The 15,500-nt window shown below is 38.4% G+C and overlaps 1 protein-coding gene across 3 annotated transcripts in view; it reads right to left on the bottom strand.

Moving 5' to 3' along the window:
• The window catches only part of MEGF10 (multiple EGF like domains 10), an 85,788-nt gene that overhangs the window by 54,598 nt on the left and 15,690 nt on the right, over positions 1–15,500 (bottom strand). For 2 of the 3 annotated variants that reach the window (XM_048292018.1, XM_048292019.1), the window contains 4 exons: positions 12,441–12,572; positions 9,674–9,775; positions 8,886–8,986; positions 3,735–3,827 (listed from right to left, as the gene is read on the bottom strand). In XM_048292018.1, the coding sequence (XP_048147975.1) occupies positions 3,735–3,827; positions 8,886–8,986; positions 9,674–9,775; positions 12,441–12,556 (412 nt within the window). In that variant the 5' untranslated portion in view covers positions 12,557–12,572. Of the gene's footprint in view, positions 1–3,734; positions 3,828–8,885; positions 8,987–9,673; positions 9,776–12,440; positions 12,573–12,658; positions 12,681–15,500 lie in introns of those variants that run through there. The other variant, XM_048292020.1, reaches the window with a different exon arrangement.

The following is a 15,500-nucleotide window of genomic DNA, read 5'->3' as shown; positions in this document are numbered from 1 at the left end:
AACTGCATACACACTCAAAACTGACAATCAGGTTCACATATTCTCTGTTATAGTAAGTAGTGCTGCAAGAGTGTGAGCAGAAAACAGGGAGAAAACATAAATTACAATTGTACAACAGGGTTTGATCATTTCCACGTCTATACAGACAACTATTACCACATGTAGCAACTTCTCAGAGGACTGTTTTATTCTCAATCTGTGGTCAGTCAAAAGCACCCTTAAAACAACCCAATCTGAAACATGCCAGTTAAAAATTTGATAAAACAGTAATCTAGTTTGGGAGGGAAAAGTTGTGTCAGTTTGTTTGTTCTTCAATAAAATCTATTTTTTAACCTATATTTAGGACTCTGTGCACTTTTGTAAATTTTGCCCTTGTCCCCAGCCCAGAACTGTCCAACTTATATTCCTGGAAGTCAAAAGTATTTTTTCAGAGGGGATCTGACAGTTTGTGGATTGTGCTGATTCACTCACTCAATACATCTTCTGTCCACTCACTTGTCCTTACTGTTGTGTTCAATCAATACATCTTTATTAAAATAAATTGTTTTGCATGACTGTCACCTCTCCCACTAGAATGGAAGTGTTCTGCAAAGGAGGGATCTCCTGATCCAAGTGGTGTATTCCTCTCAGATGTATCTACATTATCATAATCTTCTTTATCCACCTCCCACTGACTTTCACTGCAAGAAAACACGGCATAATACATTCTATTTCCTTTAAATAAAAAGAAAAGACCTGGAGAAAAATTACACCTCACAGAGGAGATGTTCCCCAAGGAGAGATTATTTAATTAACAAAACTCCTAAGCCACCACTCAGTTTTTCCTCGCTGAAGAATAGATCCAATCCCATTTTCCACTCAGTTGGGATGTAATTTTTTCAGAAAGGCAGAGGATGTGGTGGGGAGCAGAGTTATGGTTTGGGTTAGAACTGAGCACTGAAAAAAGATAGGCTCAGCACTCTGGCTAAACCTTAGGCCTCCTCTCCCTAAACTAAGAGCAGCCACTGACCTAAGCAATTTGGGAATTGGCGAAGAGTCATGGCAATAAGGAGGTAATGTTTGCTACAAAAGGAAATGGGAGTCACCCAAAAAATTTATTCCCTCCTGAGAAACCACAGATAAAAATCAGTCTGGGGGGTTGGCAGATGGACAGATGCTGCAGCAGGACTAAATCTGTTCTCAGATATTTGCAGATAAAATTCCTTTGTAAGGAGAATAAACAATTCCGACAGAGATAGGACAGCAGTTTGGAAGAAAATGTTTAGTTCTGCAGTTTTACAAAATGTTTGGTCCCTAGGTAGAACAGTTCCTTCCAACATGTCTGGGTCCACGAAAATGAACAGATGACTACATCTGGAAATTGGCCTAATACCTCACACTTTGAGAATAACATCTCCTTTTCAGTCAGGGCATTCTATCTGGTCATCAGCAGCCATAAAATCCCTGAACCTTTGCCTTACGAAAACACTGGCCTGTCTTTCAAATATGGTTCCACCATTCAGTTAAGTAATTAAAATGTTTGATGGACATTATTACAGTAGGGCAACTTGTATGTATTCCTACTGAATCAATAACTTGTTATGTAAAAAAAAAAAAAAATTTATTAAAAAAGCACAGATCTTTATTTTGTATCATTGTACCTTTCTGTTAGTAAAACTACAACCAAATTGGGGATCAGGCAGAAAATACAACTAAAGGCAGAATATCACAATCTTTTATGTAAGGCAAGCAACAAGAAAGCTCAGAAAGCCAAACCCCTCTCACTTACTATCCTTCCAACACTACCCACTGTTCTTCAATTCAGTTTGGCCTGTGCTGTACCTCTTCAGATAAGGAAATCATGGACAGATAGCAACAAACGTCAGCTCTCAAGCTCAGAAGGACAATTGAGTCAAATCAGCAACTCCCTTTGGTTTGTCCACACAGAACATGATAAATCCCAGAACAAATGTTCCTGTAGCACACGCACAGAACTATCCCCTTCCTCAGCCTACCTCCCTTCTCCTAGGGCTACAGCAGTGATCCCAAACAAATACTGGCAGTTCCAGGTAGCCCTAACATCACACAGGAGCCTTTAGAGGATCACCAGCCTCTCCAGAGATCTCAGCTCAAAGGTACACAAACCAAAGGTACACAAACAAAGGCTCTCTCAGCTTTGGCCCCCAGTGAAGTCACCCCAAAAAGTGTTTTCGCTACTGAGGCTGCTGTGACCTGCAATCAAAGGCAATCAGCTGAGGAAGATGCACAGGAAAAGAGCTGCACATGTACTCAGAGTGAATTATACCACTCAGGTTAGAAAAATGGACACAGAAACCCTGTGAGAGGAAGGGTTCTTTCCAAAGGCAGATTTAGAGGTTCCTGTCTCATCTAAAGCACACTTTCAGACTTGAAAATCTCAATAAATAACAGTATTTTTGCAATCTGTGCTGTCTACTGATTCACATTTCTTCTGCATGTTTGATTGGTTACAGAAGAGCTCAATACATAAGGTTTTCAGAAAGAAAGATAGCATGTTTTGACAATTTATTTTGACAATTCAGTACATTAGATTAAGATCAAGTCTTACAGGAACACTCTGTTGTGAAAGAACAATGGCTCTTTCAGTTTTATGCCTTATGCAAAACTTGGGTGTTTCTTTAGAGCTATATATGAATCCCATACAAGCATACACAAAAATTACACAAGAAAGGTAATTTCAAAATGGTTACATTCTTCCCCATGCCACCAAATATGCTGCTGGAACAACAGTTCCAGATGAACTGAATTATGACAGCACCGTGTTTGAAAATTAAGAAAAAAAAACCCATTTCCCTATTTTTTTTAAGGGAAAATAAATGAGAGTTGTTAATTTTATAGGAATAATGTACTAAGTAAACTAGCAGTGTAGTATCTTGCAAGACATCCAGCTCCGGTTTGTTTGTTAGAAATTTATAAGGTCTATGAAATTTAAACGATACATACAGCTGTTTTTACTGTTGCCTAAAATATATTCCTTTCAGCTGGACAGTCACTAGCAGAGACCCACCTTGAACTTGATTGTAACAAAATATGTGGTTTTATGTTAGGCTCAAAAATACACTTTTAAACACCTTACAAAGGGAGCCACAATGATGGAATAAATAAAGAATTATAATGAATTGAAAGTCACTCTGAGAAACTGTATTTCAGCCAAAGGGAAGAAAGGATAAGGATTTGTGGTCTGCACAATTCTGCTCCTCTCGTCTCCTGCACATGCTTTTATGGCAAAGGGACAGGAGAAGAAAGTGGGAGAAATTTGACCAGAGTATAATGGAAAGACACTGAGAGTTCAGGGAATGAAGAGAGAAGGGAGAAAATGGACCAGTCAGTGACAGAGTGAAAAAGGAGGACAGAGTTGTTAGAAAGGCTTTGCTCATAGCTTTTAAATATCACCTGGCACCATCAAACTTTGCACATTACTAAAATAAAAACTCTGAGATTTTCTTACATGTAAAATAAAATTATATCTTTACTCCAGATACTGTGCTATCTGCATGTTTCTGAGCACAAAAAAAAACTCATGAGTGCTGCTACATGGGAACACTGTTTGCAAGTAAATGAAGAAAAATCAGGTTACACAGAGTAACCTGATAACTCAGAAAAAAGCCCTGATCAGAGAGCAGAAGCCCAAGCACAGAACTGATGATTATCTGTCGAAAAGAGAGGACAACACCATGGAAAGAGTATGAGACAGGCAGAAGCAGGTGAAAACTCACCACTAGAGCAGTTGGGTCCTCCCCAGCCAGGCTCACACTGACAGGTGTTGGGAGCAATACAACGGCCATGGACACATTTATCAGCACAGTGAGCTGTCAGAGAAGGAAATAAAAAAACTAGTTAGAGAACTCCTACAACTCGGAAAAATATTCTTTAAAATATTCTAAAATAGTCCTAACCCAGTTATTTCGTGTCTCAAGTATCCTTTTTAAAAGCAAAATAAACATCAGTGTAACAATGTGTGGTCGCATCTCTCAGAAATGTATTTCGCTTCAGTCTCTTCTACTTCTCCGAAGTTTGAAGACTCCAGCTAAAACTGTGTTGGTATTACTCAAATACTTCTGAGGAAACTGTCCAAATTTAATGAAAAAAGAGTCAAAGTATGATCCAGGTTGGAAACCCATCTGACCATGGTCCTGGGCAAGAGGCTCTCGATGGCCCTGCCTGAGCAGGGAACTTGGACGGGATTGACTTCCACAGGTCACTTCCAACCTCAACCATCCTGTGACTCTCTGAAGCAAACCCTCATGCCAAGAAAAAGAAGGGAACGTCAGCAGGCATCCAAAGAAATGCTCTTTTGCAACAGCATGGGTAAAATATGATTTGCAACACACCAGTATTCTAATATCAATTTTTTCAAAATGACTGCACAGCTCAATTGAAGGATAAAGAAACAATGACAGTGATTAAAGTAACGCATGAGATACAAACCTTATGATTCACTGCAACCTTTATTCTAAGTGCTAAACAGGGCTGCCTAAAATTTATTCTTTTTTCTTTTATTTTATGATTTGCAAGCACGTTTCTAAGTCAAGTCTCACTTCGAAACACACCTTTTGTTTGAAACATCTAAGAAAAAGTTGAAATGGCTTTGATATCCAGCATTATCAATGACAGAATATAATACACCCAAGACAAAAAATCTCTGACCAGCAACAATTTGCTGGCATCATATTAATCATGAAATACCCCTGACTTTCCAAAATATATACACTGTAATAACTTCCTTCTACTCTGAACAACAATAAAACTTTAAAAAAGTGCACAGGATGAAATTTTTCTTTGTACCAACATTTCCAGAGAAACTAAAGCAGAAATCTGACTGCTATACCAATGAATACAAAGTTAACAAGGGGAAAAAGAAAAAGTGGATGTTAATTATAAGTTTAACGAGGCTACATGTGAACCACTGAGGTTCTGAATGGATTGAAGATGTTCTGGAGGAATTAGGTATCTGGGTAAAATACTTGCAAATGTTCTGGGTTTTTTCCTAATTAAAGATGATGAAGCAAGCACATTGGTCATCTTTACATTTAGTGTGTCCAAGAAAAAGGAAAACCACACAAAGATCAGTCATATATAAAATAAAAATCTTTGATTATACCGGATCCCAGCCAGGAACTGCTTATTTTTACAGCCTTTAGTTTTCATTCTCAACTTTTATTTCTAACAAGCTACTTTTCAGATGTGCACTGAAATTATCTTAATTAGAAATCAGCTGGGACAACAATAATTTTGATGTTTGATGAAGCAAGGCATTAACACAAAGCGCTGTTTTCTATTTATTTATTACGGAAAGACTGAGTTTAAATAATACATCACAATTTTCCATTAGTCTTGTAACTTGATGTGAATCACTGGTATCTTTGAAGATTCTCTCCTAGTTAGTGCTGCCTTGGGCACTGAGGCTCTCCACAAGACAAATGTGTAAAAAACCTTGCCAGCAAACCGTGAGGCAACAGGAGGTCACTGTAAACATGCAGTGTGTGCACTTGAATGAATAACCCAGGGAATGCAAACATGCTCAGCCCAAATTTCTGAGCACTGAGCCTTAAATACAACAAGGCCATGCTCTACCACCTCCACAGTGAGGAAGCTGGAACAGAACACAAAAATAAAGAAGTTGCAAGAAACGAGACTATCTCCTTGCAGAGCCCCTCATGCCACGCTGAGCACACAGATCCATGCTCTGGAGATACATAAAAACCTGTTCTCTAACCAAAAGAAATTATTCTCCAGACACCTTTTGGGCTAACTGATTCTACATCTGTAGAATCCTACATCTGTAAGAGACAGCACAGGTAAAAAATTATTGCAGTGGACACAGGGATGAGAGAACCAAAATTTACTACACAGAGCCACAAAGAGGTGAAGTGAGGACAACATGAAAAGCCCCTAGAAGAAGCTGGAAAGACATGAATGACAACAGGAACAGAAAAACTACTTTCTCTTGGTTTTCTGTGGAATTGTTAGACATGGTTTTTAAAAAATACTTACATACAAGGGCAGGTGAAAAACTTAACATGAAGGGTTTTTGTATACTGCCCAGTGTGAAGAAACACCAAAAACTCCCAGGCAGCAATTGCCATGTCTTCTTTTTTTTGCAAGGGAAAGCTCAATTATTGTATGAAAAGCAATCTGGGTTCACTCTTGCACACTCACTTTCACATCTTATTTGCCATTTTCTCTTGTGCCTTATTGTTTCTTCAAGATCTTTTCTACACTCTTGCTTCATTATCTGATGTTAAAAGAAAACTTGAAAAAATGTATTTTTATCTTTAATGGAAGTTTATGCATGCATTTTAGGATCTGTTGCTTTTTCACTTTCAACAGCCAGCCATAAATCAGCTAACATAAAATTGAAACATTTTCACTGTAATTATGCACATGAAGTAAATGACTGCAAGGTTTAACTTCAACTTCCTCCAAATCATTTAAAACAAGCATTTATGGTGGGAAAAAAATCAAGTATCTATTGAACCACATTATAAATATGTTTTCTCAAATGAATCCTTCACTTCTTTATGGTATGCTAGAACATACCCTTTGGTGGATCCTTTCTTCCTGTGCTTGATGGCTATTTGCTACTAAAATGAGTAATATCCAGTTATACCTTAACACAGATGGTTCGTTTTCTATTTCATGTCTTGAGGAAATTCAACAGGCACAGTTCTCCATTAAGGTTCTTAGAAATGTACTACAGTGTTAGAAACCATGTGAAGTTAATGTTCAAGCTGCCAGGAACAATCAACCATTGCTTGTGTGTCCATCTACAAGAAAGACACTAGAAGATGTCTTAAAACCTTTGAAATCTTTCTTTCCAGAAACATGCTAAAAAAAAAAAAAAAAAAAATCGCACTTTTTGGAAAAGTTTCTAGTCTGTAGCTAACATATGCCAAATCTCCTAGGGATTGCAACTGATATTAGCACACAAGTGGCAGGAAATTCTTTGGAATAAATAAGAAATTTAGTCAGTCACTCAGCCTGGGGTGGAGTTGCTAAGGCCAGGAGTAAGCTCCTTTACAGAACTTCATGGAATTATTGTTCTGCCTTTGTATCTGCATATAAACTGCATTCACATTACCTCAGAAAGTCCATCAGATCTAAACATTGATACATGTACCAAAATTTTTAAGAGCAAAAATAACAACAATAATGAGGTCCAGTTAACCTACTGTTCTACACAGGTACTGTCAGTAGTGAAGACAGAGGTCAGAAATTTGTACATGACTTATATCCTCTATGAACAGGAGTTTCATGAGGACAGCACCAAGCACTTTTTGTTAGTGACAGTTAATTAGTAATTACTAACAGATATCTACACTCCTATAAAACAGTCCAAGTACTGACCCCGTATGTTGGATTTAAAATTAAAATACAATTGATTTCTTGTCAACCCACCTGAAGACAAAATGAAATGGCACAACTAATAAAACACAGATTCCTATTATTTTTGAAAAGCAGCAATGAAATTTCAATTCATGCAATATCGAGCCATACCAAAATCATCTACCCAGGAGACTTTTCTAATTTACCTTTGCAAACTGAGAAGTCAAATAAAGGAACAAACAAACAACAGAATATCAACAGCACCACAATGATTTTAGCCTCTTAGAGGCATCTTACATCCTCCACTAAGTAAACAAAATAATCCACACTGCATGGAAAATAAAACTACAGTAATGGAAATGCTCCAGCTGGAGACCATGAAGACTGAAGGTCTCTCTCTGCCTTCCAAGGTCAAATAAATGCAAACTCAGCTACACTGAAGGATGTGCATTTTCACATAAGTTAAGGTCTGAGGCATTCCACAACCGCTTCAGAAGTCAGAGCAGATACGTGCTGAGTATCAGCATCTGGCATATTCTCATGTAATAACAGGAGGAATTAGTATGTCCAATGGGATTTGAACTTTTCAGGTTCTGAGTATCACTGTGTTAACACAAATGAATTTACTACATGTGCTATAGCTATGTAAAAGCTGTGGTCAAATAAGAGAATCATCATCACACTACTCATCGCAGGATGAGTCAAACTGTAACACACTTCAGAAAGTATTCTACCTAATAAAAAAATTAAATATCATTATTCATACATGCTGTATAATAACCAAATGTAGTCAGAAATGGGTCCTTGTCAGTCTAATACATACATACTGCATGCAAAACAGGCTAAAATCATTGCCAATCTGATATCAGATCTATCAATTAAAAAAACCCCACATTTTGAGCTTGCTTTTGCACGTGCAGAAAATGTTTTGAATCAAAGCTGTATTTTCACATTCCAGGACATAAAACACGCTCTTAACGAATACCATTTTAAGACCTCCCTAGGTCTGTACAAGGCCACACAAGAAAGAGAAAGAACTGAGCCAAGGTTGCTGCCAGACTCCAGACACAAATTTTCCCAATTTTGGGTAAGATGAGGAGACAAGGGTGTGTGCCACCTAAAAAAGGTGGTGCTGAGACCTCCAAACAGTTGTTACAGATCTCTGCATCTCCAAGAGAGGTTCAGCATGAGAATCTGCTGGGGTCTGCTCCAAGGAGAAAAAACTTCCATTTCCCTCCTGGTTTTAACCCTTGTGTTTATTTACTGTGTTGGAAAACACACTGACGCTTGCACTGTGCATTTTCCACATGATCATTAGTTAGAATCACAGCAAGGCTGGCCACTTAGACATCTGAAATCCAATCATCCTGTCATTCGCATATGCACAACCCCAGTTGGGTTCAACAAGAGCTGCACATGCATCACTGATGAGAAACTGAGCTCCTGTAACTCAGCATCCCCAAGTCACCCATCAGAGGGGAGTCACACCAGCACAGTGATCAATGTATGGAATTTCAAAGCCAAAAAAAGACTGAACTTACGGACACACATGTCCCTGCTTTCATAGAATCCAGGGCAGCACTGGGATTTGCGCCTGTACATCGTTTTTTCACCATGTCTGTAGGCAGTACGGTAACTGATCCTAAAGAAAGGCATGAAAGCTTGTCACATACCTTGGGTTCAGAAACAAGACAGGATATACCCTTACACATTTTAAAAAACATTCAGGTGAATGTCATAAGAAGAGAAAATGCTCGAAGTGGTCTGGATTTATCTGTTCCTGAATTCAAGAGTCCAAGTGGTTCCCCGAAATGCCTGAGGTTCATGGGTGGTCAGAAAGCAGGAAAAGAATAGGGACTTTTTCACTTGTGATGGTTCATAGTTATGGGCATATTGCTCTGAGGAAGATGCTCTTTGCAGATGTCACCAGTTTTTAATCATTCATCCCTTGCTTGCTTTCTGCTTGCACAAGAAGTTTCCTTTAACAAATCTTTTTACTTTCATTTCAAGAAGGATACACTTCCCTGAGAACAAAAGGAATAACGGGTCTCTCATGATATTTCTGAACAAATACACCTTGCAGGGTCTGGAGATTTTAGTTTTCCCCAAACTGTTTGTTTTCTGTTAGCACTCCATGGGGTGGTACACCCCAGCCTGCTAATAAAACATATGAGACATAGCTTGTACAGGCATTTTCCAGGTGACAGAGATCACAGCAGTTAGACAGGCTGGAACACTACAGCTAAAAAATCCTACATATCACACCTAATTCTGAATCAAGAATCCCAACAATATCAGCAGATTGACAATATTAAGATTTATACATCACCTGTGTCGTGTGCACTTGAACCAGTTTAGGATGTCAGTACAACTGGTGTAGTAAATCTGATCAAAAGGATGTGGATATGACTCTTGCACTGTAACTGAGTAACTGGGGAGAGACAGAGAGAGAAAAGGGAGATCATCAAACAAGTCCTTTTAGTACAGTCTCATTTAATTAGGTCTTTTACAGAATCCTGTTTCAGAATGGAATAAATATAACAAAATACTCATGTGCAACAAATTCACACTTGCAAGCTTGCAAAGAAAAATAAACATGCAGAGAGTCATCATGTTTCTGCTGTGCGACACATTTGATGAAATTCTACTACTTGACATTTACAGACAACTAATGTATGCCTAAATTTTTTTAGAACTAGAACACCTATATCTCAAATAAGAAGTAGTGTGTAGTATGTGTTCTCCTGTGGAAAGTTTTATTAATGCAACTGGTTAAGGAGACAGAAAATAAGGTTTCTTCTCTTATCACTCAAAATGGAAAAATAGAAAAATAGGACTTTCTGAGAAATTTCTTGTAAAAACTGTATCTGCGCCTATAGGAAGACATCCACTGCATTTAGATACTAAGTGAATGTTAGCACAGAAATACACCTGAGTAGTAATTACTGAAAAATGACATAACAGTCATACCACCAAACAGTCTATTCAGCAATCAGAAATTAATAAATATTAAAGACCACACTTTATGACCACACTTTATTTTGCTTACTGGATAATTTTTAACAGAGAACCACCCATACCACACCACACCCCCAGAAACACTATAAGAAATACTACTATTATTTTTTGCCAAATTACACAGTTATACAGTGTCCTAGAAATAAATCTACGCTGAGAGCCTCCAAAGCTGTCAGCAGGGCAAGAGGAGGATGTCACAAAAGGGGAAAATATTGAATCATCCTAGAAAACTCTTTGAGAGGCTGTTTGTGCTGGCAGCCAGTCCTGGATTGCGCAAGGGAGTTTGAAAGTACAGGAATGCGTGGCCAGCTCCTGCAGCAGGACTGACTCCCAGCACCAGCCAAAACACTTCATAGCCTGCCCAGCTCTCCCTCACTTCCACTCACACCCTCTCTGACCCCCGAGCACCCACTCAGGGTGACAGCCACAGTCTCCTCGTGCTACTGTCACCATCTACCAGGGGAAGCACATCCAGACGCACACAGCCCTAAATGCACACACCCTACTCACTGTCTTCCCGCATGAAGGCAAGCATCCCTAATCCACCCAGCTGTCCCAGCTCAACACAATATCAGGGGGATGCTGGTGCTTGCCTGAGGCAGGGCATGCTCTACCTCTTCTTGCAGGTCATTTGTAAGGAACATTTTAGTACTGACTGAGGTTTATTTAAAGCATACAATGCTGCCAGTGACAGTGGCAGTCAGAAGCTTGTATCTGGGGCTTTCCTCTTTCATACTTCTGTCCCTTTGTCACCTTCTTTGAGCAGCAGAGTGAATGTTTCATTAAGTTTATTTGGAGTTTTACCCCATTTCTGAGACACAGCAGAATCAGGAAAAAAAGTTCATGCAACAAAATGGTCATGCTTGCTAGATGCCTTTTTAGGTGTGTTTTCCTTCTGCAGACTCTGATTAGCTTCTTTGATAACACATGATGCAGTGTAAATAGTGGTATTTGGGGTTTCTTTCCCATTTTGCTTTCGCTGTGTTGTAGCTTCCCCCAAAACCACTTTGATCTACAAAAACTGTAAACAAAGCACACACAGTATAGGACAGTATCCAGTAAAACTGTAGACAAATGCCTGACTACTGTAAACAGGTATTTAATACGGCGAATACTTCATATACACATTGTGGTATGAACTGTACACAACAGCTGATGCAGAGGCGCCAAATGCTTCACAGGCAGCTGAGATAAATTCCCGAGGGAAGTCCTTAAGTGGTTGTTTTTGGTTTTTTTTTTTTTAAAGAGAGAGACTTTATGAGAAAGTAAATATGAGTTTCAATTTTCTTTGTAAAGATTCAGCCATAACAATCACAAGTGACTTACAGCAGCACTCCCCATGACTAAGAATAGAATACCGTTTACATTAAGTGCAGGAAATACTGATGTCCTCGAGTGAACTGTGAAAATTAGACTCTCTCATGGACCAGCTGATCAATTACAGGCACAAGTTATAATGAGACCAGGAGTCTTGTTTTCACTATCATAACCTTTACACAAGGAAAGAAGTTCAGCAGATGCTTGAGGCCCAACCTCTCCTACCCACTGTGGCATTTTGCAATTCACATGAAATTGGATGAACAAAAAGACCAGTGACATTGATGATGAATTTCATTTTGCATGTTATAAATTTTTGAACCTCATCAAAATAATTAAACAACAAATCTTAATTCAGATCCTGCGAGTGCTGAACAGGAGAGAATCAGCATAATCAAATTTGGCCAAATTCCAGTATGGTTAATTATATTTTGCATATGTGAAACTTCTTTTCACTTAAATTGGAAAGAGCTATTTTTACTCACTTCGTGTACCCAGATGGTTGTGTAACATTGCTGGTACCACTGTAGAGTTTTTTTGCATCCTAACCCGCACTGCAAAGATGATTGCATTTCAGCCCATTGTTAAATAGTCTTTTACTTATCCATGAACTCACCTGCCCATGAAGTACAGTGAAATTTTCCTCCCATTTTTTAACTCAACACAAAACCTTTCAAAAATTTGAAGTGTGCCAAGTAAAGCAAAGCAAAATTATTACATCAGAATTTGCGTCATTTATTTTTCCAAAAGGAAAGTATTACCTTTCCCAGTGGCTACACACATTGGGATCTTCCAGATTCAAACACAAAGCTGAACTCATCCAATGGTACAGGAGTATGACAGGGAAGCCAAAAAGGGAGTTGAAACGAAGAACCATCTTTCCAAAGAGATGTCTGTAAGAAAAAAAAAAATTATAATACATTAATAATATCATGCAGAATATAAAGTAGCTAATAATGTTGACCCATCTATAATTAACCTAAAGCAAGGGGTACTTCAAGGAACACACACTGCTTGCACAGCAGCAGCAATATCATGCCCATTTTGGAAGAAGAACCCAAATGGAGCAGCTTCACATGAAGTCAGCTGGTCAGAGGTCCCAGTGTCCTCTCCAGCTGCAGCCAACCAGGCTGGGTGTGCTCAGCCGGGCTCTGCCCACTCTGACTGCAGAGCTGCAGTTTGGAATAAAGGCTGGCACTCGCTCAAGACCACAAGAGTGGAGAGGCTCAGCTGTGACACAGCACCAGGAACCCTGCACGTCGCCTGCTCACAGGAAGGGTTTGTGCCTCTCTGCGTGCTGCCCACGGCCAACAGAGCCTCACATGTCACCCTCCACTGTTACTGCTCTTTAAACTTGAATCCCCAAAATGTAATTCCCCCCTCCTCTTCTGGCTGTACCATTTCCGAACAGAATGAACATTCAATAAAAAAGCTGTTGTAGTAACATGAAAGTTTAAAAAGATTATCCTAATGCTTTTACTAAGCAGATTATTTTAATTTGCATGCTGAAACACTCTTAATCCAACTGACCATTAATCCACAAATGCCAGAATGAATGCTATTAATATGTAATTTATTTATAATGACTTAAGCTACATTTCTGTTTCAGTGAACATTTGCATTTATTTCCTCACTTATGCACAAATTCTATTAGTGGCTGCATAATAGAAATTGAGATAACAAAAAAAAATGAGATTCTTGAGTCTAATCTGTAGTATACTGAGCAAATAATTTCTAATAAATATGTTTAATTTAATACAAGTATTTTTAACAAAGTAAATTAATCCAGAAACAGAAATATCTTACTTTAAATATTAAGGAACAGAATGAACGAAACTACCCCAATAACTTCATTTTATCAGAAAAAAGTCCACAGAGCCATGGGAAAAAAAAAAGGTACTAAAGAGTTTTACTTTACCCTGACTTCAGAAGTCAACTCAAAAAAGCTCCCACAAGAAACTTTCATATTTAAGGTATCTGAGGATACAGAGATGATCCCATTTTGCTAAATTGTTCTTGAAAAATCAGGCTGCTGAAAGATATTTCATGGTTTGTAACTATTTCTCTGCATGCAGCAAAGCAGTCAATGTGAAGTTACTTAAAGAGCAGATGTATTTTCAGCTAATAATTCCGGTGAAGTGGTGATTTCATTGAAAACAGTCACTCTGATTAAGCACACTGTAAATGGTATTTCCTTTTTTTTTCTTTTATTCTCAACCTCAGCAACTTTCCTTTTGCAGGATACATTTAACAAAATTTAAAATTAAAAAAAAAAATTGTATGAACCCCCTAGAGTAAAACTTGATTGCATTCCAGATCTTTTGCTTAATTATTAAGGAAAATCAAAACAGAAAATCAGTACAGCTGATTAACATTGCTAAAGTGTTGATATTAGCAATAAAATATGTAGATGACTCATTTAACTCTTGCTGCCTACAGTTTTCACTAAGGAAAACTGTTCAGAGATTCACTTTTCATACCATATATTGCTCAAATTATCTCACCCAATAACACAAGAGTATTTTCAATATCTACACATACACAGAACCTGTAGTTTAAGTACTGAAAATGCGCATTTGGGGGAATGCCTTCCCTGTGCAAATTAGTGATTAGTAGATACATGAGAAAGAAAAAAACCCAGCAAATTTAAGCTACTCCTTGGTATTTACCACCAAGACTTTCTTCCACAACAGACCACCAAAATCATATTGCCTGTTAGCTTCTTCTATAGCATTTGAGGCAAAATCTCTCGTAGACAAAGCTGTATCATTACTCCTATTTTGGGCGGGAACTTTAAGGCAGGTCCAGGTGCCCATTCAGCTCAGACTTCTCTGTTTCCCTCAGCTTTAATCCAGGCCTGTGATGTAAAAATGTCAACAGGAAAGCAGTGCAGCTGCATGAAACAACTGTAGAGTACTTCCCCAAGTCTCCCTAAACTAATTAAGGAAATTTAACTCATATATTTATTATATCAAAATCAGATAATCAATAATAGTCATATTAAAAAATTAACCTGATCACAAGGCTTATTATAATTACCAACAAGCTCATTTCAAAATGGTGCAACAGGTGTACAGAATATACTCCCATCAACTACAGGTACTCCCCTAAAATACATTTAAACGTGAGGAACTACATGAACTGCCATGTGTCTCACTAGCAAGCAGATGAAAAGTCCTGCACATGCACTATATAAACACACAGACTTAAGCTTTAATACCCAATATCTGAGATTTTTAGGCACTTTCCCTGCCACTACCAACTGTGTTGACAGTTTTGGTTTGGTTTAGGTTTTTTTTTTTCCCCATGTAGAGTTCAGGATCAAAACCAGAGAAACAACAAATAACTAAAAAAAAAAGCAAAAAAATGTTTCTTCTCTATGAGGTGAAAATTAAGACGTTTACAAATTAATCTCTCCACCCACTCAGAGAAGAGCCACAGGCAAAACTGAGGGCACACAGCTCTGCCTCAGATTTGTGGTAATAAAAGCTAAATAAATACAGGTGGAACTGGGGGGGGGCAGGGGAAGGTATGATGGGCACCGCAAAAGAAGTGAAGGATGCTCAAGGCTGCAAACAAGTATTTGTTGGTCAGCAAAATCAAGTGCTGCCAGAGAATTAACCAGGATTAGAACTGCATGAGCAACAGAGAATAGTACGACACAGTTGCTAGCATGACATAATAGACCCAGGACCAAGGGAAATGCTGATGCAGCTTTCCCATTACTGTTGCAAAAGCATTTTTACCACTGAAACATGAAAAATGCAGCAGGAACGGGCCATTTAGTTAGAAGACAAACTTCAGAGTAGTGAGAGCCTTTC

This window comes from Corvus hawaiiensis, chromosome Z (assembly GCF_020740725.1).
Source record: "Corvus hawaiiensis isolate bCorHaw1 chromosome Z, bCorHaw1.pri.cur, whole genome shotgun sequence".
Taxonomy (NCBI): domain Eukaryota; kingdom Metazoa; phylum Chordata; class Aves; order Passeriformes; family Corvidae; genus Corvus; species Corvus hawaiiensis.
Note: the sequence above shows the minus strand (reverse complement) of the source record. Positions and strands in the feature narration are given on the sequence as shown.